Here is a 22,099-nt window from a genome sequence, read left to right as displayed (position 1 = left end):
CAATCAATATTTAAGCATATTGAAAAATATTTAATATATTAAGTTGAAGAAAAATCTTGTCAACGTAAACTTTTACTTTGTATGCTGGGGACTTTTATTTTATTTTTAGACTCGCTGTTGTTTTCACACACAGACAGTCGTGACTGCTTTTTGGAAGTTTCAGCTATATTCTCTCACGTGGCTTAGGAAGAGACGCTTTTTGTCTCAACGAGGTACCAGTGACGGCTAATTATTTAGCTTGACGGTGTGAGAAAGGAGGAAACCGCGGCACTTCCTCACCAGAGTGACTGAGTGCGTTATAGCGCTGAATAGCAGCCGTTAACGGTAACGTTATAGAGTCATGTCGTTTCGGAGAGCGATCAGTCTCGCGTGCGGCGTCGCCGGCGGATCCGCGGTGCTGGTGTGCGCGGCGCTCGCGGCTGATAAACACGGCTACTTCTCAGACCGAGGCCGGGTGAGAGAGACCCTGGCTGCCGTGCACGCAGCGCAGCCTCCGGCGTGGCCCACTGCGAACGGATGGGATTATAATTGGGACAAGTAAGCAATAAAGACTTATTTCTGGTTGATTACTATTGTGTTTACATACTATTTTAAGGGATTTTTTAGAATAATATGGTACTACCATCTCTTACAAGTCCAAAAATGAGTGTAGCCCGAGGTTTATTGCATTGATCAATGCTTATAATTAATGGATCGCTCTGTTTTAGGTTTGATTCTACAAACTTTGGCTTTGATCCCAGGTCTTAAACCACTAAACCGCATTATATTATGGCAGTGATTGAGAAAAGATGTCAGTGTCCATTGCTCAGGAAGGTTTAGTCTTAGACCTGGTTAATTGTCACTAATATAGTTTCTTCTTAATGTGCTTTCTTGACAATTTCAGCTTTAGTTATAGACTTGACCTTTGTATGCTGGGATTCAATATGAATCAGATTCAGTAAAACTCTTCAAAAATGAAAAAAACTGTAACTATTTTAAATGTTTTTTTTTTTCAGTTCAAAAACACTATAAACCATATTGTAGCTACTTTTTTAACTGATAAAAAAAGTGTATGCTTCTCCGGACAGAAACGTCTAAATATGGTGTCACTGGTACTGAATTGAGTTCAGTGGGCCTACTTTGTGAATAAACTCTTTTTGACTCTTTCAGACGTGACCCCTCGTCTCTGGTGAACGGGAAGAGAAAGGAGAGTGATGGTGATGGTGGAAGTCTAGATGCGGAGAACAGCAAACCCAAAGCCACACGCTACATCTGCCTCATCAGACACTCTCAGTACAACCTCAAGGGCGATGGAGATAAAGAGAGGATGCTGACGGCTTTAGGTACCGATCCATCAGCATACATCAAATGATAGAAGTGCCCAGCCTAATCCATTACATGCTACATTATGCCACCAAGTAGACTGCATGCTGGTTTCTGTCTTGGCTGCAGGACGTGAACAGGCTGAGTTTACAGGACAGAGATTAGAGGCGCTCGGACTGAAGTACAACGTTCTCATCCACTCCTCCATGACCAGAGCTACAGAGACCGCCAACATCATCAGCAAATACCTGCCAGGTACAGACTCATACTGAAGAGCAGGGGTGTAAGAAAACATTGAGTTTAGTTAGGCCATACTGTATCGATTCTCAAAAACACAATATCGGTATAAAAAAAAAAAAAAAAAATCATACAAGATTCATGGCAGGGTTTATATCCCGACTGCTAGATAGCAGTCTTCTTGCCTCTAAAAATGTTATGACATTGTCCCCCGGTTTCACAGACAAGGCTTAAGGCTAGTCCCAGACTAAAATGCATGTATCTCAACTGAAAATATCTTGCTCTGACATATCTTACAATATGTCAGTGCCATTGTTCACTCTCAAGATGCACACTTGTAAAGACATTTTTATAAAAGCTGCTTAAATATCTTAATTTACCCAAGGCCTAGTCTTGTGAAACCAGGCCTGTATGTTAAAATAGTCAACTTAAATTATGAACCTTTATGACTATGAAGCAAGGTATAAAAATGTCTTTTTATGACTTATACTGCACAAAAAGTGGTTTGCTAAGGTTTGCATATGGTGTGTTCTTAATGACAGGCTAAAATCATATCCTATTCCTAAAATAAGAAACATCCCAATATATCACCCTTGCTTACACTATTGCAATGTATCACAGCATATCGTATCGCAATCCTTGTATCATGATGCGTATCTTATCGTATCACCAGATTCTTGCCAATACACACCCTTTAAACCGTTCATCTAAAACTGCTCATTTTCACCTAATTTAATTCAGTTATGACCAGATAAATCATACAAGGCATAATGGCTTGTAGCAGACATTTCATTGTGGTCTCTGTTGAAAGAAGACACTTTTGTTGTTAAAGTGTGTGCATTAATAAACTAATTAAAGTAATAAGTAAACATAACTAATATAGGAAAAAAGGGAGATGCTTACAGGGCACGTCACACATTTAAATATATTAAATAACTAAACCTTGCTCTCCTCATGAATATAGCTATAGAAGCTGGCATGGCATTGAAAAAACAAAAGCAAAAGAAAAAACACAGTTTAGCAAAATCTCCTGGGTGTTTTTTCCAACTTATAGTCAAAGTAAAAGTGGATGGATAATGTCAAGCTCTAAAAATGACCAAAAAGCTAATCTATATGACTTTTGTGCTGTATTTTGAGACTAGCTTTGTGTGCCTTTTGGGGCGGCGATATCACCAAAAATGTGTTGCGATAAGATTCATTTGATTTTTTTAAGATAACTACATCACAATAGCTGTTTTGTTAGAAATAAGGTGGTTACAACGGCAGCATTTTAGATTACATAAATTTCACAATTCCTGATTATTTCAATACTACAGCAAAAACTGGTATTTTTAGATATTATGTGAATATTCCCCAAGATTGAAATTTTGACAGCTCTGTGTGTGTATTTGATTAAAGCAAAAAAAACTGTAATTTGGTACTTGCTTGCTGTGACAGGCAGCTTTCTGTGCGCGCACTTTAGATGTAAACGTCTGTCAGAACAGCGTGCAAATACCGAATTGAGTTCCCCTTCACATCTTATTGTGTGAGCAGTTAAAAAAGGCTTAAAGCATGTAAAGTGTTGCCATTGTAGAGATTCTGAATGATTGTTTTCTTCGGTTTGTTGTAGGTGTGGAGCTTGTAAGCTGTGATTTACTGCGAGAGGGTGCCCCCATAGAGCCCGTCCCACCGGTCACGCACTGGAAACCTGAGGCAGTGGTCAGTGCAAAGTCTGTCTTAGCCAATCTGAAGGCTCTGTCTGTTAGTCCCCACGTTTGATTGTCTTTGTGTGTTTTGTTCCTGTTGATGACTCAAGTCATAACAGAACAAACTGCTAAGGTTACTGCTGGCGTAGAAAATCCACAACCAAACCATCCCAACTCTCTTCAACAAACATCAAATGTTCTTGTTTTCCGGCTGGTCATCCTAAAGCGTGTTTTTTTGGAGAATGTTGAGTTTGGTTTTGTCGTGGGTGCGTCCTTCCTCTCCTCACGTGGGTGGTTGTGAAACTCTTGTGCTGGTTTCAGCAGTACCATGAGGACGGCGCGAGGATCGAGGCAGCGTTCCGCCGCTACATCCATCGAGCGGACCCTAAGCAGAAGGAGGACAGCTTCGAGATCATCGTCTGTCATGCTAATGTCATCCGCTATTTTGTGTGCAGGTTTGTGTTCACTTGCTACTTAGTGCATCTCTTTGAAGCTTTCATTAAAAAAACATTTGGTAAAAACCACAGCAGTCTGTCCGTGAACAATGTATGTAATCATAAGTATGCTCTGATCACTTTGTATTGTGTGTGTGTGGTTGCAAAAGTTTCACAGAAGCCCATTTCAGCCACATAAGAAAAAGTAATTATGCTTTGGAAGTTCATAATTATGACTTCTGAAGATTTTATTGTGAGTCGTAATTCTGATTATAATTATGGTTTACTTGAGCATAATGTTCTTATTTGGTAGAAATGGGCTTCTATATTAAAGACATGGAATTCATGCAAAACTGTTTGCAACCTTTTATCAGTGGTTCTTGCTAAGTCAAACATCACTATTGCTGTTGCTCATACCTCTAATGCAAGCGTTAAACCGTTCACCCCAAAAATTACATTTCTGTCATTAATTACTCGCCCTCATGTCGTTCCAAACCCATAAGACCTTCGCTCGCTCATATGTAATGATACTGCCCAGGATGCAGCCGAGGAGATGAATTGTTAAATAAAGTTGTTCTCTTTGTGCACAAAGTATTCTCGTAGCTTTGAAAAATTATGGTTGAACCACTGATGTCACATGGATTATTTTACCAATGTCCTTGCTACGTTTCTGGACCTTGATCATATTAGGACCCTTGCTGTATGTGGGAGGGTCAGAGAGCTCTCGGATTTCATCAAAAACATCTTAATCTGTGTTCCGAAGATGAACGAAGGTCTTACGGGTTTGGAACGACATGAGTAATCAATGACAGAATTTTCATTTTTGGGTGAACTATCCCTTTAAGCTTTAGAGAATGGAAAAAAATATATTTCAATATTTTTATTTTTTGAAAATTAAATATTAAAAAGTAACTCAATTTTTATTTATTAAATTATTTTTATACAGTTTAGTTTCTTATTGTGTGTTTGACTAATTGCTAATATTTGATTACATTAATATTAATTGCTAACTAGTTTATTCATTCAGTAAATAATTTAGTTTATTAGTTACGTTGTGTGGTTATGACTCATAATTTTCTCAATTCTTGTGCTGGTTTGCAATTTTTGTAAATTTTGAATATTTCAGCCACCAGCAAACTCATTTTGTGTAATCTGTTTGTTCATGTGACTCGTCAGGAACATGCCGAGGTAACTTTTCCGCTCTTTCAAAGAAAATGTCAAAAGCATGATTGTAATGGAAATGTTTGTTCCAGGGCTCTGCAGTTTCCTCCAGAGGGCTGGCTGAGGATGGGCCTGAACAACGGCAGCATCACCTGGCTGACGATTCGGCCCAACGGCCGAGTGGGTCTCAGATCGCTGGGAGACTCGGGCTTCATGCCTCCAGATAAACTCACCCGGACATGACGTTCTCAAGCTAGACCAGCATGCCTCAAAACAGCCTAGAACCGAAGGATCATTGAGAAGGACAGATGTTAGAGTTGCAAAGGAAAATTCTTAAATGTTCTCCTGAACGTTTTTTTAAATGCTGTTTTCAGAGTCACAATATTCCAGAATGCGGAATGTGATTTCATATTCATCAGCTCCTGTAGCTTGTTTAACAATTTTACATAACTGCTGTGAAAAATTTCATTTGCAACTCTACCATCCGTTGCTGTGGTGATCAGTGACTCTACAAGTGTATTGATTTTGTATTTTTTAAAACAAGCAAGTTAAGAATTATTGCTGTTTCTTCAATTAGACACTCCTGTGCCATGCTTTGATCTGTAATGTTCACGGAAGGGTGGAATTAACCAGCAAGTGTACTTTTTTATGTTTATGACGAGGTGTCTTTTTCCAGGAGCATTATGCATACTCTGGAGGCCTTGTTGAGGCACTTGGTGTGTTTACTTGGAATCGTTTATGACTTTAGAGGCAAGGTTTGAGTTTGCTAAAAATGTAAAATCTTGCCGTTGAGGATGATTCTGGAGAATTGTTTGTATCTTGTTGTTTATGGCAGTAAAAAGTCAATTCAGTGAGTTGTTTACTAGTGTCATTCATTGTTTGATCCAGGTAATGGATTAAAAAAAAGTCCAGGTCGTCTTTTTCCTGAAGAGAGAAAAAAAATCACTTATATTTAGTCATTTAGCAGACGCATTTATCCAAAGCGACTTACAAATGAGGCCATTAGAAGCAATCAAAAACATGCAAGTGCTATGACAAGTCTTGGTTAGCTAAGTTATTATTAAAATCTAAGTTATTGTGACTTGCACTTTTGTTTGATTGTAAGAGTAAACAAATTTATGTAAATAAAAAGTAATCCTAATTGGACCCTTTTTTCTCTTTATGCAGAATCTACCTTTTTTTATTCTGGTGAAATACGGCCCAGACGTTTCTTGTATGTTTTTATAGAAGTGTGGGGTAAGATTATTTTAAAGAAATTTACAAAATAAATATTCATTGATCAAAAGTGACAGCAAAGACCATTTATATTTCAAATAAATGCTGTTCTTTTGAGCTTTCTGAAGGAAAAAAAAAGTCTTGATTTTTCAGAAAATAAACAGCACATCTGCTTTCATCATAGATAAGAAATATTACACTGAAAAAATAACACTGAAGACTGCATCTTTGTCATCACAGGAATAAATTACATTTTAAAACATTCAAATAGGAAAAGATGCTCTAAATTGTAATGTGTTGATCAAAGAAATGTTTGTGAGCATAAGAGACATCAAATATTTAAACTGTCATGCACATAAGAAAAAGACCTTGTTAACAAAAATAATGGGAGAAATCTGAATGTTTTTCACCTCAAAGAAATGTAAATTTGCCACTTTTCATAACGAGATTTTACTTGTAGAGCCAGAAAAAGTCAGTAAAGTTACAAGACTGTGCACTTTATTTATCGTTCGTCAATAGAACATCAAATACTCTTCTTAAACGTAGGACTAGAAATGCATGCAACGTAAAGGCCAGGACAACAAAAATAATTCAATTCTCAAACTGCAACTCATTTTCAAATCACCAGTGTTGGCACTACAAAGCATCATTTAACAAAAAGTAAGGCTGGCATTGATACAACACTAGCAAGAACTCAACTGTAAACCTTTTTTTCTTCTCTTACAATCGTATTTAAGAGGTATTCAGACACTGCATATGCCAATGCTACTGTCCTGTACTTTATCCTAGGAAACAGAAAAAAAGGTCTATTCAGCTTCTATGTGGGGTCAGTGCACCTGTCGTACACTGAGGAGCCACGGGCCCTTCCAAACAGATCATAATCAAAGGCACTAAAGCTTTACGAAGCGAAGATCAACAGGCCAGCACTACACTGAGAACGATGGGCACCAAAGAAATAGATCACATGATCTGAAAGTACCACAGATGATGTTCTGGACTCGATTCCTTGAGATATTCATCACATAAAACTGAGCTTTTCTGCTTCTAGTCATGTAGCTTTGATTCCAAAACCAATGGGCTGAATCTGGCAAAGGATCCATTTGAAAAGCCAGCAAGAGAAAAAAAATATTGGCCATTTATGATGGGATGAAGGATTTAAATGTGTTTTCCGAACACATTTAAAGTGCACTTACAACACTCTGGATCCACAATCGTCGAGTCTTTATGACATTAAGGTAACAAGACAGTACGGACTTGCCATCCACACTCGTTATCGATCATCAGCTGTGCATGAGCTTGAATGTGGCACGGCTCAAACTACGCAGATTCACGTCGTTCCGACAAACCGCATCTCATCTGTTGCTCACGATGAACTGCGTCAAACTCCAAAAATAATTAAAAGTGCACACAAATGCATACTTAGAAATGATAAATCACATTTATTAAACTTAAAAAAGGGGAATATTCACACGTTATAGTCCTCTTGCTTTTTTTCCCCCCAACACCTGCTTTTGAAATTCAGAAGTTGGTCTTTTCTTTTAGAAATTTAAGGCAGTTCTCCAATCAAGGAATAAAAATAACTCCTGGCAGAGTGTCAGTTGACGTTTTTCTTTTTTTAACCTTAAAAACCATTAAATACCCATTAAAATTAGCATTTTGTGCTAACTAGCAAAAATAATTCAATAATTTAATACTATATTATTTTAATTTAGCTCTGGGTTTCTGCGTTTATACATTGACATCTTTTTTTCCCCAAATTAAATGACTGTGTTAAGTATAAAATTGTTCATTTCCATTCAAGAAGACACAGTTTTGTAATTCCACAGATACATCTCCCAAACACACAGAGATAAGAAAGAAAATAGAATACAAAACAAAAGGTTAGAAAAAGTCTATATGACCATCACAGATCAACACACTGAGTGTCATACACAGAAGTACCAAATATATATATATATATAATGATAAGGGAACGCCCCGGGAGATGTGCATATTATTATTTGAGCTGTGTTCTATGAGCCTAGCAGCATAGAAACTGAAGGACGGCCTGTTGCGAGATCCTATCTGTGGTTTGAACGGCACTAGGAGTCCAATTTGAGCATTTCATGGCTTCCTTTATAACACCGTTCTCCTCGGTGACGTTTCATCCCATATTGGATTGTTACGCTTATTGTTTCAGTTGCTAATTGGTAGAAATTGGGCCGGATGAGATGGAGAGCATTTGTTAAATGGGAGCGTCGCCGAAATGTTTGAGTCGGATGCGCTGGATGTAGCTCACGGGACTGTAGTTGGAGTGTGCTGGGCTGTAGCGTCCGGGGCTGCAGAGGTCCGGTGAGCTCATGTGACGGGCTGGGCTGAAACGACCTGCGGGGGACATCAAGCCGCCCACCGGAGAGCCAGGGGTGACTGAATGAGCCCTCAAATGGCTCTTGAACACCGCAGGAGTCTGCCAGCTGAAAACATAGAAACAGACCTCTTAGCACACATAAATATTTGTCACAAGATGTTTTCAAGAGCAGTCTTTAAAAAAGACCTATTGTTGTCCTTAAGTTTTTGAATTTTTTTTAAAGAAGTTTCCTCCTCTCCAGGATTGCATCTATTTGATAAAAAAAAATACAGGAAAACAGTGATATTGTGTAATACTACAGTATGTTTTCTGTTTTAATATATTCACCACAGAGACAGTGATAAAATATTTTATCTTTGACAACAGAACTTCAAAAAACAACATTTAAGATTTTACTTTCTGGCACTTTTGATCAATCTGATGCACCCTTTCTTAATAAATAATCATTTATTTAAAGAAAACCCCACATCTCGTTTGAACGGTTGTGTAATGTACTAGACGTAACGTAACTCTCGCGTGACCCGCATGCCTACCTTTGCATTTCTAAGTGGGAGTATGCCTGAATTGTGCTCTTCCATTTGTGAATGCCTGGATACTTCAGAGCGTCAATGTCTGCGACTCCTAAAGCTGACAAAACCTCTCTGTCCAAATTGGTGGGCGAATCCCTGAAATAAGAAGGAAAGAAAGAAGGTTTCAAGCCAAAAACGTGACTTTTGCATTCATGCATTATTTAAAAAAACATTTGTTCTGAGGCCATCCACAAATTGTTCAGAACAGGACCTTTTTTTTCTTTTACAGCAAATGGTTCGTGTCAAAGAGGTGTTTTTGTATTATTACTATTTAAAAAGCAATTATTCCGGTCTTCAGTGTCACATGATCCTCCAGATATCATTCTAATATGCTGATTTGTGCTCAAGTAACATTTCTTATTAAATTAAAACCATGCATGAAAATGTATACAAATAACTAAATACATGCATTTAAAAAGAATTAAATGAAATAAACTGAATGAATAAAAAAAAAAAAAAAATGCCAGATTGTCTAATTGGGTTGCAAATTTAACTTTAATTACTCAGTTGAGGCCAGCTAGGTTTAGAACCATATATTTTACTATAATAACTTATAGACCAATATACCTTGAGAAGGGTAGCACCATATGAAAACAAGACTGTGAGGGACAAATGTGCAGTGTGTTCGAAGGACTGTATTGTTGTTTAACAACATCCCAATTTGATGCACAAAAACGTCTTTGTTTTAAAAGTTGTGAGTTATGGAAATTGCATGTGATCTTGGAGTGTGCCATTGTGGACTGAGGTTATTCCTCACAGCCTCGTTTTCATTTGCATACAATTTAATGTGGCATCTAACCTAAGGTCTATGCTTAAAAAAATTATGGGACACCATATGTGTACCAAAGTGTACCATAAAAGGCTAATATTTAGGAAATTCCATTGCTAGCCTAGATATCAGAATTCTCTGCTATACTGCTGGACATGAGTAATGCCTTTATATCGAAGCATCACAGGCTCCTCTCACCCTTCGATGAAGAGTGTTTTCGTCACTCTAGGAGGAGTATGCAGTATGAAGTCCTGAGAACTGTCAAGTGATCTGTAGGAGCTGGAAGACCCTGAGGAGCTGAGGTCTCTTCCCCCATGATCCCAGGACTTTGATCTAGCGCAGATCGTGCGCTCGCCCCCTGGAGTCTCTACAGTCCGTTGGTTCATAGGTTCTAACATCTCATTGGCCAGAAAGTATTCATCTGAACTTGCACCGGACCTCGCATCTACTTCGTTTCTTCTCTCCAATCCATCATTCTCTGCTGCTTGTGACGCAGACGTCCTGTCTTTATCAAACACGGAGTCGTCTTCCGAGGACAAAGAGAGACAGCCGAGTCCAGAGGTGAGCTCCGTGGCCTGGGCGTCTCTGTGACGTTTCCCTCCGCTTCTTCTTCTCTCCCGGTTTGTCCTATCTGGCTCATCCAGCAGAGACATCCTCTCAAACTCAGCCATTAGGTTTGATATTGGTGACAAAATGCAGGAATTTGATGAACCGCAGATGCGAGGGGACATTTTGTCCCCGTTTGGAGTCCTGTCCCCGGGGCCCTGCTCGCACAGGCCGTTTTTACTGCTGGAGAGCAGTAGATCCTGCTCCGCCGCCACCTCGATGAGGTCAGCACTGTGGGAGACTGGTAGGATGTGAAACTCAAGCCCCCCTACCGCCCCCTGCAGGCCATCTTTGGAGCACACAGAAGAAATACTGGTGAGGGCAGCGTTCTGCCTGTTCTTCATCTCCTCCAGGCTGATATCGTCACCCTCGTCCAAAAATGCCCCGACAGAGATGGAGTTACAGAACTTCTTCAGTTTGCCTGAAATTTAAAAAGGAACATATCATGGAGTGAAGGATTTCCCTGGGTCTTGGAAATCAAAAGGTTTGATGTACAAAGTAGATGTACTTGAATATTCACAAAAAAAAGTTCCATCCCATTTCACATACAAACTTAAGCAAGCCACAATTTAATTAAAAAAAAACGAAATAAACATTACTTTATTAGGCATCATACGGAGTTAAGATGAAAAGAAAATGCCTCTTTTCTGAAGACAGTCGTACAGTCATCTGACTGTTAGATATATATTCATGAATGCCCTGTCAGATTGACACATTTCGCCAAAAGGTGACAAGTTTGCAGGTATGTTAAAAGTCAGTGGTCTTACCCGGAGATGGGGTTTTAATCCTGTTGCTGGTTTCGTTCTCTCCAGCCTCCTCGTGAGCTCGCTCACTGAAGTCCTTTTTACTGAGGTATTCTTCAAGTATTTTCAGGCCTTCGCTTGACTGCAGGTCCAAAAAACGGTCCAGAAAATCCCAGTACTCTGCCCAGGGGTGACCGAGCTCATGGGCCAGATCTCTGCTCACAGACAGGACACCATTATTTAAACAATGCTTAATAGCATTATTAAATGCCAAAAACATTAAATAAGTGTCTATGATAATACAAGTAATGTCCAGCTTCCTGAAATTATATCATAGCGCTGACCTGCCAACTCTTTCTGCTCCACGGTCTGGGTCAGACTTTAGGATGTTGTGGAAATGGTCTGCCCGTTCTCTGGGAGGAGTCTTCCACGCTCGTCTGAACTCATCTGCCTATATTAAAAACATTTTTAATTCATATACAAATTTGATTAGGGCATACTACATGACTAAACACATTAGCACAAAACTCTTATATATTCTACATAAAACTCACTTTAGATGGACTTAAAGGTCCAGCAAAGGCCCTGACTGCCATAACTGGATCCTTTGGGCTTCTGGGTAACCGTGGTGACAGATTTTCCATTGGCTCAGGGGACCAAGGTGCACCAATCACAGGTTGGGAGGAGTTATCAGTAGCTCTCAATAAGGGGATGTATAATCGATCTGTAGCCAATCAGAAATCAGTGTTAGAATAAAGAATACAACATTTTTAAAGTATAATAAATGAATGCAAATCAGTCGCTGACTTACCTTCCAAATATTCATTTATCTTCTGTTTTACCTCCTGAATTTTACCCTTTTCTTTCATTCTTTCACAAATGACCTAAATTAAGAGAATACATTGGACGACTGATAGATAAGCTTTGATAAATTATGAAATCTTCAGCATGAAAGCTAGTGCATCACAGGTGCTGTACCTCAGAGGGCTTCTGGTTGTACTTGTTCTTGCCGTTCTTGTCGACATCTGGATGAGAACAGAGTATATTGACCACCTCTGCACAGCCAAACTTGCATGCAAAGTGGAGCGGCGTCTCGAATCCCTGTGAAACACCAGACAGAGCATTCACTGTTACAACCCCTAGTGAGCCGCCTGCCTAGACAGTATTCAAAGTATAATATGAAAGTACCAGACACAACAGATGCTCCAAACAGTGTCATCAAAATAATGCTGGCTTATATGATATTGCCTGTCAAATTCAGAGGCAGCAATGAATGCATCATCCTACAATGCATTATGAAGTTTTTAATCTAAAAGATGGCAACTGGAGTTGAACCATTTTTTTATTTTATTCAGAAATTATAAATACCAGTAGAAATATTTCACAGCACAATATTTTTGTGCTTATCAGAATATATTCAATATTTGAACAGTTAAATAGCAAAGACAGATAAAAAGCACCACTTACAGCTTTATCTGGGGTGTTAAGGTACAAGTCTACGATATATCGGATGCGTTTCTGCAGCATGCTCTCCTGATCATCTGGATACATAAGCCGCATGAAATCTGGGTTCTCGAGAGTGTCCAGCAGGATCTGAACAATGCCTGGCTGGTTCTCCTTAGCAGCCACATGCATCACATTATACCTGCAGCCCTCCTGCAGTCACATTTACAATAGAGGAACAGCACTGAGAGATTGATTCGTTTAGATAATGTCGTAAAAAAATAGAAGAACACGCTTTAAAGTATACAGATGAATTCATATACATGGGAAAATGGTGCATGTGGAAATATTTGGGTTTGTAAATAAATAACATAATATTAAGATACCAGGCTAGTTTGGAAAGAGACTTTGAACTTTGCAAAGAACCTAACAGCTCACCATATCAAGTGGAAAAAAGCCAAAATAACTTCATACAAACAGATTACGGTACAAAAGCTTTCACCTGGACTACAGTGGGGTTGTCCCCTGACCCGATGAGGTAACGAGGGTTGCTCCAAACCAGCTCGGTGAAGGCCATCTCATCTCCCTTCTCCACAGCCTTCCTTAGCTTGGCCGTTAAATCTTGCGTCCGAGGGCTCTTATAACTGTTCGCCTTCTCCCTGTTGATTGTGTCTGCCTCCATCATAGATGGGTGGTCTGGATTTGGGAATTTAACAGAAAAAATAAAATAAAAAATTACATTTACAGTTTTTAAATACATGATTATCTTTGCTTAACCCTTGTGAGTCAATAATAAAAAAAAAAAGTTACACATAGGTCCATAGTGGACAAAAATGTCCATGTAAAAAAAAAACGGTCATAAAAATTTGAAGTTAAATTGGGAGTTAAGTTTGGTCTCATTTTTAAAGAAGAACCATGGCAGATTATTGTTGAAGTAAAAAAAGTTTAAAAAGTGAAACCCAAAAAAAGTTAGAAGTTTAAGAAAATGCTTTATGAGCAATATTATATCTAAAATATATATTTTATGAAACATGTGGAACTCTAAACCTGCTAGAAAATCAAAGCCATAAATCTAAATAAACTGTGTTCCAAATTTGAGGTTGATATCTAAAAAAATGAGCTTTCAGTAAGATTTTGTTTGGGCGCAGTACCACATATTCCCCATTAGATGCCAGCAAAACTCAGCTGGTGCACACAGTGCTTGGATTTGTGATTTGCAGTAGAGTTTCTCTCTCTCAAATATTACAAGGACACACACACAATTATTTTTAATGACACGCATATAAACCACACTCTGACACCAACACAACCACACAATTATAGCTGCATTATTTATCCAATTGGCTCTATAATACGCAGAAGCAGAAAACAGGAATAAAGCGAGTATTTGCTTTATAGGCCAAACCTGAAAAAATGGCACCATCCGTTTAAAAAAAAAAAAAAAAAAAAGTAAAAGATTAAATTTTGAAGCCTTGCCAACAAAATGACAAAAATTGCATAATTTTACAGTTAAACAGCACTGCGATTAAAAATAGCATAATTTCAATGGGGACATTTTTTGTACCTAGTGCAAAATAGATTTTAAAGGAAATGAGGGTGAAATAGTAAAATTCCAATAAAAATACACACTTGTGCCAAAATTTACAGGCAAACACAGGCAAAAATAAAAAATAAAAAAACTGAAAAGGACAAAAATGCCCAAAAGGTTGCACAAGGGTTAACATACATTTTTATTTTCAGAAATTTTAATATAAAACATTCATATTAGGGGTGGGGGAAAAAAATCGATTCACATATGAATCGCGATTCAAGCGTTTCGAATCGATTCATACATTTCAAAAATCAATTTTCTAGTTAATATAATAACAACGATGTTGTTGGAACAAGGCAGCAACAGCAATGGAGGACGAAAAACAAATATATCTTGCCCCATTTTCAGTGAGTATTATATTAATTATTGATCTTTTGTTGTTATTATGGGAAGTGTAAAATATTATTGATTTATTAGGAAGTTAATAAATAACAGGAAACACTGATTTCTTGAGTCAGGACTCAGGACTACCCATAGACTGGTGTGTTTTTGATTTGATGAATAATCGTGAATAATATCGTGAATTGATTTTTAATCTAATTGTGATGCCAAGAATCAATATGAATCGAATCATGAGGTACTGAAAGATTCCCATCCCTAATTCATATATTTATTTATAATCTAGTACATTAATTTTTGAAACCGATACATAACTGACAAATGTATACACTAAATTCACATTCATAAATAAACATTTAAATCAAAGTTATTTTTCAAATGGGCTTTACATCTGGGATAATTCCTCACCTTTGCAAAACACCAGGCCAGGTTTGACAGGAGAAACACAGGTAGTGCTTTTACTTGGCGAAGGGTAGTAGTCACATACGCCTTTGGCAAACTTCTCAGCATCCTCACGATTGGCAAAAGCTTTAAACCGAGCCCCCTTCATCATTTTAACTGCATGCAAAGCCTCTTTCTTATCAGTGTACACATGGGCTCTCTCTAAAGAGGAAGAGGAAAATAATCTCACATCAACACAACAGGTTTGAGTCATCTCTGCACAGTATAACCATGTAAAAGGCTATTGTACTAACAACTCTGTATTAAGTGCGCTAATAAACAGTTATCGAAGAAACAAAAATGTTATAATTTTCATATTAAAATACAAACTCTTCCGTTCAAAAGTGTATATACACAGTATCTCACAGAAGTGTGTACACCCCTCATATTTTATTATATCTTTTCATGTGACAACACTGAAGAAATGACACTTTGCTGCAATGTTAAGTAGTGAGTGTACAGCTTGTATATCAGTGTAAGTTTGCTGTCGCCTCAAAATAACTCCACACACAGCCATTAATGTCTAAACTGCTGGCCACAAAAGTGAGTACACCCCTAAGTGAAAATGTCCAAATTGGGCCCAGTTAGCCATTTTCTCTCCCCAGTGTCATGTGACTCGTTAGTGTTACTAGGTCTCAGGTGTGAATGGGGAGCAGGTGTGTTCAATTTGGTGTTATCACTCTCACTCTCTCATACTGGTCACTGGAAGTTCAACATGGCACCTCATGACACAGAACTCTCTGAGGATCTGAAAAAAGAATTGTTGCTCTACATAAAGATGGTGTAGGCTATAAGAAGATTGCCAAGACCCTGAAACTGGATGGTGGCCAAGACCATACAGCTGTTTAACAGGACAGGTTCCACTCAGAACAGGCCATGGTCGACCAAAGAAGTTGAGTGCACGTGCTCAGCGTCATATCCAGAGGTTGTGTTTGGGAAATAGACGTATGAGTGCTGCCAGCATTGCTGCAGAGGTTGAAGGGGTGGGGGTGCCTGTCAGTGCTCAGACCAGAAGGAAGCCTCTTATAAAGATGATGCACAAGAAATCCCGCAAACAGTTTGCTGAAGACAAGTAGACTAAGGACATGGATTACTGGAGCCATGTCCTGTGGTCTGATGAGACCAAGATAAACTTATTTGGTTCAGATGGTGTCAAGAGTGTGTGGCGGCAACCAGGTGAGGAGTACAAAGACAAGTGAGTCTTGCCTACAGTCAAGCATGGTGGTGGGAGTGTCATGGTCTGGGGCTGCATGAGTGCTGCCGGCACTGAGGAGCTACAGTTCATTGAGGGAACCATGAATGCCAACATGCACTGTGACATACTGAAGCAGTACACAACACTGTTACAAAACATTCCATCTTGAATAAATACTAATCTTTGCATTAAAAAAAAATGTATTATAGTTTTCCCAGAAATATTAAGCAGCTCAACCGTTTTCAACTAAATGTTTGTTGAGCACCAAATCAGTATATTAGAATGAATTCTGAAGGATCATGTGACACTGAAGACTTGAGTAATGGCTTCTGGAAATTCAGCTTTGCCATCACAGAGATAAATGGCATTTTAAAATATTAAAACAGAAAATAGTCATTTTAAATTTTAATAATAGTTTCCAATATTACCGTTTTACTGTATTTTTGATCAAATTAATATAGCCTTGATGAACGTAAGAGGCTTCTTTCAAAAACATTTAAAAATCTTACCGACCTTAAACTGTTTAACGCTAGTGTACATCACTTTACACAAAAAATCTCAGTCTTGTACCAAGTGTCTAAAGGTAAAAATGCTTACCATTCCTAGCCAGCACATCCTCCCATAATGGACACACTCCATAGAAAAATGTGGGCGACACCTGTGCAGTTTTCGAGGGAGTCTGTGAATTCTCTACATTACAAGGGCACACTGTTCCACTCAGAGCCTCCTCCTCAGGTGGGTTAAGGCCCATGCCATACCCAAAATCCCCATCCTCGCCTGTGACCGAATCTTGGGTTGCTGATGTGGCACAGTGTGGCACTACACTCCCAGAGCTGTTACCACCGCTGCTGTCGGGCTCGGTAAGTCCAGCATCCTCCACCAGAGCCCTGGCCAGCTTACGCTCAAATATGGCTCTTGTCGTGGCAGTGATGGGGCCACATTTCAAGTTGGCTTTAATGATCTCCTCCCTCAACTCGTCAGCAGTGAGACCTTTCAACCTGCTCAGGACCGCATCCATGCTTCTGCTGCTACGGCTACCTGATCAGGAAAAAACAATAAAAACACACATTTGGGGTTACAAACAGAAATTGACATGAAAGCAGAAAAGAGAGTATTAACAACCTGGTAAACCCTCCATATGCCTCATACTGATAACAGCATGCGCTGGGACTGGTAACAAACGTAGGGTAACAAACGTAGGGCACTTTACATGTCCTGCCACTCTACTGAAATTAACAGTTGGATGTGCCAGAACTTTCTTCAGTTAAACAAGGAGATAACTGAAATCATTGCATTTGGAAACAAAGATGAAGTTCTCAAGGTGAATGCATATCTTGACTCTAGGGGTCAAACAACGAAAAATCAAGTCAGAAATCTTGGGGTGATTCTGGAGACAGACCTTAGTTTCAGTAGTCATGTCAAAGCAATAACTAAATCAGCATACTATCATCTCAAAAATATTGCAAGAATTAGATGTTTTGTCTCCAATCAAGACTTGGAGAAACTTGTTCATGCCTTTATCACCAGCAGGGTGGATTACTGTAATGGTCTCCTCACCGGCCTTCCCAAGAAGACCATTAGACAACTGCAGCTCATCCAGAACGCTGCTGCCAGGATTCTGACTAGAACCAGAAAATCTGAGCATATCACACCAGTCCTCAGGTCCTTACACTGGCTTCCAGTTACATTTAGGATTGATTTTAAAGTACTTTTACTCGTTTATAAGTCACTCAATGGCCTAGGACCTAAATATATTGCTGATATGCTCACTGAATATAAACCAAACAGAACACTCAGATCATTAGGATCGAGTCAGTTAGAAATACCAAGGGTTCACACAAAACAAGGGGAGTCTGCGTTTAGCTATTATGCGGCCCGCAGCTGGAACCAGCTTCCAGAAGAGATCAGATGTGCTAAAATATTAGCCACATTTAAATCAAGACTCAAAACTCATCTGTTTAACTGTGCATTTGAATGAGCACTGTGCTATATGTCCGAACTGACTGCAATGAATTTTATGTATAATCATTTTCTTTAAATTTATTTTAAATCATTTTCTATATCATTTTAAAATTCCTTGTTTTTATTATTCTTATTTCCATGTTTTTATTGATTTTAATGTCTATTTCACTTTCTTTTATGTAAAGCACTTTGAATTACCACTGTGTATGAAATGTGCTATATAAATAAACTTGCCTTGCCTTGCCTAGTGCTTTCAGAAACAATACACTTCCTTTTTATTTTGTCAAGGCATCACAAAAAAATACAAATGAAGAACAAATGCAAATGTACAGGCTTAATATAATACACATCGCTAGAAATGAAAAGCAGCAATTATAAAATAAATATTAAACATTATAAATAAAAATTGATATACACACACACACACACACTTATATAGAGGGCAGCACAGGTTCACTGTCTTAAGAGCTTCGGTGTTCTTTGAAGAAAGAGACAATAATGAGCTTTTGAAGATTGAATTTTTGCAAGTGATTAACAATAAAATACTCTTCTATTCTTTTTATTTGTTTAGGTTTTAGAAAGCAAACATTCCTTTAACAGCACAATTTTTTATTAATAAACAAAACAACAAAAACAACACAAAATTATTTTGTATAAGGACAATAAAAAACCACGAGGTGGATTTTCACAAAAACACAGCAATCTGGACCAAATATATAGAAATAATTGACTTTATGTTTATGAAACAGTTAAACTGACAGCATCAGCATCATGATGCATTGTTATGAATCAAAAACATGCGACATGAAGTGAGGGATGCACAAATCGCATCTGAACTAAACTCCTCTAAATCTCATCCCCTGTGAGGCAAGCATGCATCTGCAGCATATTAAAAGTTCTACCATCCATTGTAGTTTTTGTCTATATTTCATGATCCTGATTAATGGAGATGACAGATCAAAACACGGGGGATGAAAATGTCACCTGTTATTTTTGCACCACTTACCATCTATCAGCTGAACAGTGGCGCCGAGCAGATGTGCATGTGTGATTTATTAAACCTTTATATGACGCTCTGGAAGGGTCGCATTGTTTACAGCTCGGGTTGCGCATGCGCGTGGAACGGTCTGCGCATGCTCAGTACGCCAGGCAGGCTTCATGTGTTTCAAACGCCGGGTGCATCGGATCTTTTCAGTGAATCGACTGAACAGGTTCATTAAAGAGATCCGAATGATTCGTTCACAAATTCAACTCATTTGGGGTGGAAAATGGTACTTTATCCAAGTATTATTATATACAAAATAAGAGACGCATTTTCATTTAGCAGACGCTTTTATCCAAACTGGAAGCAATCAAAATCAACAAAGGTTTTTTTTTAATATTACATAATTTTAATAATTTTGTTGTATGCATTTGTCATTTTTATTGAATTTCCTTATTTTTAAAAATGTGTATGGGTAGTATTTATAAAGTTTTCGATTTAATACTACGATTAATTGCTTCTCTTGTCCTCGTTTGTAAGTCGCTTTGGATAAAAGCGTCTGCTAAATGACTAAATAATAATAAATTAAAAGAAATATAATAGAAAAAGAATAGAGCAAGTGATAGAGGCCTTTTTTTGTTCATTTTAGAATAAATAAAAAGAAAACAAATAGATAAAATACAAAAATAATAGAGAAGCTAGTGTTAGTTGTTAAGAAAACAAGCAGTTAGTAAATGAATAGAGTGCAAGTCTAAAAGGGGCACGTTTTTTTTTTTAAGAATAGAAATAAAGATGGAAGCGACGTGTTTTTAGCTATTTCTTGAAGAGACTGAGCGGCTCGGATCGAGTCGGGCAGGTCAGTCCATCAGTTCATTTAAACCACCAGCCTCTTTTGGATGCACAAAGCAACGTTTAGTTCAAAAATATTCACCAAAACCACATTTTTCCACTGATTTAAATATAAATGCATGTTCAAATGAATTAAAAGCTTTATAAAAATCCAAGAAAAAAATTCCTGGCAAATCACTATAATCCAATAAATCTAAAATAATCTAATATTATTCATTATATGTCAGTCCCTCATAAATCCAGACTGAGTCTCATCTATAACAGTCTCCAAACAATCTATATATATATATATATATATATTATAGTCATTGTTAAGGAGTGTGATGGGTCGCCAGTTGTCTAAATTGGTAAGATATTTTTAGGAATTAAAGTTATGATACCTTGCATCAATATAGAAGGTAAAGCCTCTTTTTCAATACTTTCTCTAATTTAAAGTTCATTAGCAAATCATTTGTACAGCTCAGCAGTAACAATGCTATCACAAAAACATCTATCACTTTCAGATATAACCTTAATTAACCGAGTCTAGAAATGAGGACATGTCTGCTCCGAATACTTTGAACTATAAAGATTCTTATAAAAACTGCACTGTAGCTTGCGATTTCCAATGGATCTTTTACCATTTTGCCATCAACACAAAGTTGTTCAATTGTTGAGAGGGTAAAATTACAACTCATCCAATTTCATTTGCAAATATGCAGATTTTTCCTCTAGAGACATGCAATCAAATTATTAGACTGAGATAATTTCATGATTAGGTTGTCTTCAAGAACCCTTCTTTTTTTGGTTAAAAGTGATCCAACTTTTCTTAAATAAACACCTGTCTCAAACTTAAAAAGCTCCCAATTTTTTTCCAATATCTATTTAATTTTATCCTTTACATCCGGTATTTCTAACAGTGAACTGTTAAGTTTGCACAAAGAAGCTGTGCATTGGCCTGTCACATAATCTGCCATTAAAGGGGTATTGATGAAGATCGTTTTGTGGTCGGTCAACGGGGTACATTGAATGCCGACATTGACATAAATTTTGATATGAGCCAATAATCAAATGAGATTGTCTTGAACCGGTTTTATTGGCCCATGTCTGTTAGGTCTAATAGTGCAGGACTAGAACAAGCGGTCCTTTTTGGAGGATATCTGTCCAAAGAATTATTAAATGACACATTAAAGTCTCCTAGAATGAAAAATGCATTAGGAAATGTATTAGACCAATATGTAAGCTTCTCATCTAATTTGTTTAAAAAAAAAATATCCAAATTATTACTGTACCCATATATATTACAGTTTGTTGGCCAAGTTTAATTACTAATAAATGAAAATGACCTAAACATATCCCCACCATAGTGTACGGTGCCATGTGAACTCCAAATATGGTTACCCCACTGAGATTCCCAGCATTTATAATAATGAGAGCATTCTCCTCTGGTTTCACAGACAAGGTTTAAGACTAGTCCCAGACTAAAGTATAAATCTGAGAGGTTTAAACTGAAATAAACTTGCACCGACTGATCTTAAAATACATCAGTGCCTTTGTTTTGTCTCAAAAAGCACACCAGTAATGGTTTTTCTAAGCACATTTATAAAAAAGATTTAATCCTGGTTTAGTCTGAACCCTGTAATGTGCGTCAGCGCGATTTTACGTCATTACGTAAAGGATTGACGGAATAGTTTGAAACGAATCGCTCGAAAGAACCGATTCGCCAAAGAGTCGGACTAGTCATGCTTATATTGAAAGTCAATACTTTGACAATGACATCCGACAATACAGCAAATACTAATATAGCATCTCATCGCGTCATATTTAACAATGACAGGTTTACTTTGCCAACGAAGACAAAAAGGGAGATAAGCTGAACAACAGTGATTAAAAACTCTAATATTACCTCTGCTTCTGTAAATTTATGAAGGCTGCAGGTGGAGATGGGCTGCACTCCAAAGAGCTCCTTACATGCTTAGTTTCCACACAGCCATGCCCGACACTTATAGTGGCAAAACAGGAACTAAATATGTCGCCCTCGATAATATCTCTTTCTGTAGGAAAACCGCTATAATCATGTACAAATAAAAACATGGGGTTCAGAGAGATCTGGAGGAAACTGTGCCTCCCGGAAGTGTCTCTTGCTCGATGCGTCTTTGCATGCTTTGAACGGGTTTCAGCAGCGCTGCCTAGTGGCTGACTTGTGTATTATTTGAAATTATTATTTTTAAAACGATAAACGTGTTAAAT

The 22,099-nt window shown here is 37.9% G+C and overlaps 2 protein-coding genes across 4 annotated transcripts; one reads left to right on the top strand and one right to left on the bottom strand.

Annotated features, from left to right (window-relative positions):
- Positions 1-44: 44 nt before the first annotated feature.
- On the top strand, positions 45-5,673 carry LOC306870550 (serine/threonine-protein phosphatase PGAM5, mitochondrial-like). Of its 2 annotated transcripts, none has more exons than XM_079417872.1 (6): positions 45-537; positions 1,150-1,322; positions 1,432-1,557; positions 3,149-3,237; positions 3,549-3,679; positions 4,912-5,673. In XM_079417872.1, the coding sequence occupies exons 1-6, from the start codon at positions 341-343 to the stop codon at positions 5,060-5,062; spliced, it is 867 nt and encodes a 288-aa protein (XP_079273998.1). In that variant the 5' UTR covers positions 45-340; the 3' UTR covers positions 5,063-5,673. The 2 variants fall into 2 exon arrangements, with proteins under 2 accessions (XP_079273998.1, XP_079273997.1); XM_079417871.1 differs by having other exon boundaries at positions 87-537; positions 3,546-3,679.
- Positions 5,674-6,517: 844 nt separating this feature from the next.
- On the bottom strand, positions 6,518-22,001 carry LOC306869563 (ankyrin repeat and LEM domain-containing protein 2-like). Of its 2 annotated transcripts, none has more exons than XM_079416320.1 (13): positions 21,756-22,001; positions 16,675-17,115; positions 14,850-15,044; positions 13,014-13,207; positions 12,536-12,724; positions 12,047-12,169; positions 11,880-11,952; positions 11,623-11,792; positions 11,413-11,519; positions 11,093-11,283; positions 9,918-10,746; positions 8,915-9,046; positions 6,518-8,487 (listed from the first exon to the last, which is right to left on the bottom strand). In XM_079416320.1, exons 2-13 carry the CDS (start codon positions 17,093-17,095, stop codon positions 8,259-8,261), a joined length of 2,853 nt encoding a protein of 950 aa, XP_079272446.1. In that variant the 5' UTR covers positions 17,096-17,115; positions 21,756-22,001; the 3' UTR covers positions 6,518-8,258. The 2 variants fall into 2 exon arrangements, with proteins under 2 accessions (XP_079272446.1, XP_079272447.1); XM_079416321.1 differs by lacking the exon at positions 21,756-22,001 and adding an exon at positions 19,046-19,178.
- Positions 22,002-22,099: the final 98 nt, after the last annotated feature.

This window comes from Barbus barbus (genome assembly GCF_936440315.1).
Source record: "Barbus barbus genome assembly, chromosome: 5".
Classification (NCBI taxonomy): Eukaryota; Metazoa; Chordata; class Actinopteri; order Cypriniformes; family Cyprinidae; genus Barbus; species Barbus barbus.
Note: the sequence above shows the minus strand (reverse complement) of the source record. Positions and strands in the feature narration are given on the sequence as shown.

Bases quoted from the DNA above. Each gene is read 5' to 3' on its own strand.
- LOC306869563 (XM_079416320.1), bottom strand. From the start codon at position 17,095: ATGGATGCGGTCCTGAGCAGGTTGAAAGGTCTCACTGCTGACGAGTTG. The intron at 15,045-16,674 runs GTAAGCATTTTT...CTTCCTCTTTAG, and splicing joins GGATGTGCTGGCTAGGAATG to AGAGAGCCCATGTGTACACT. The intron at 11,793-11,879 runs GTAAGTCAGCGA...GATTGGCTACAG, and splicing joins GATAAATGAATATTTGGAAG to ATCGATTATACATCCCCTTA.
- LOC306870550 (XM_079417871.1), top strand. From the start codon at position 341: ATGTCGTTTCGGAGAGCGATCAGTCTCGCGTGCGGCGTCGCCGGCGGA. The intron at 3,238-3,545 runs GTCAGTGCAAAG...TGCTGGTTTCAG, and splicing joins ACTGGAAACCTGAGGCAGTG to CAGTACCATGAGGACGGCGC. The intron at 3,680-4,911 runs GTTTGTGTTCAC...TGTTTGTTCCAG, and splicing joins ATCCGCTATTTTGTGTGCAG to GGCTCTGCAGTTTCCTCCAG.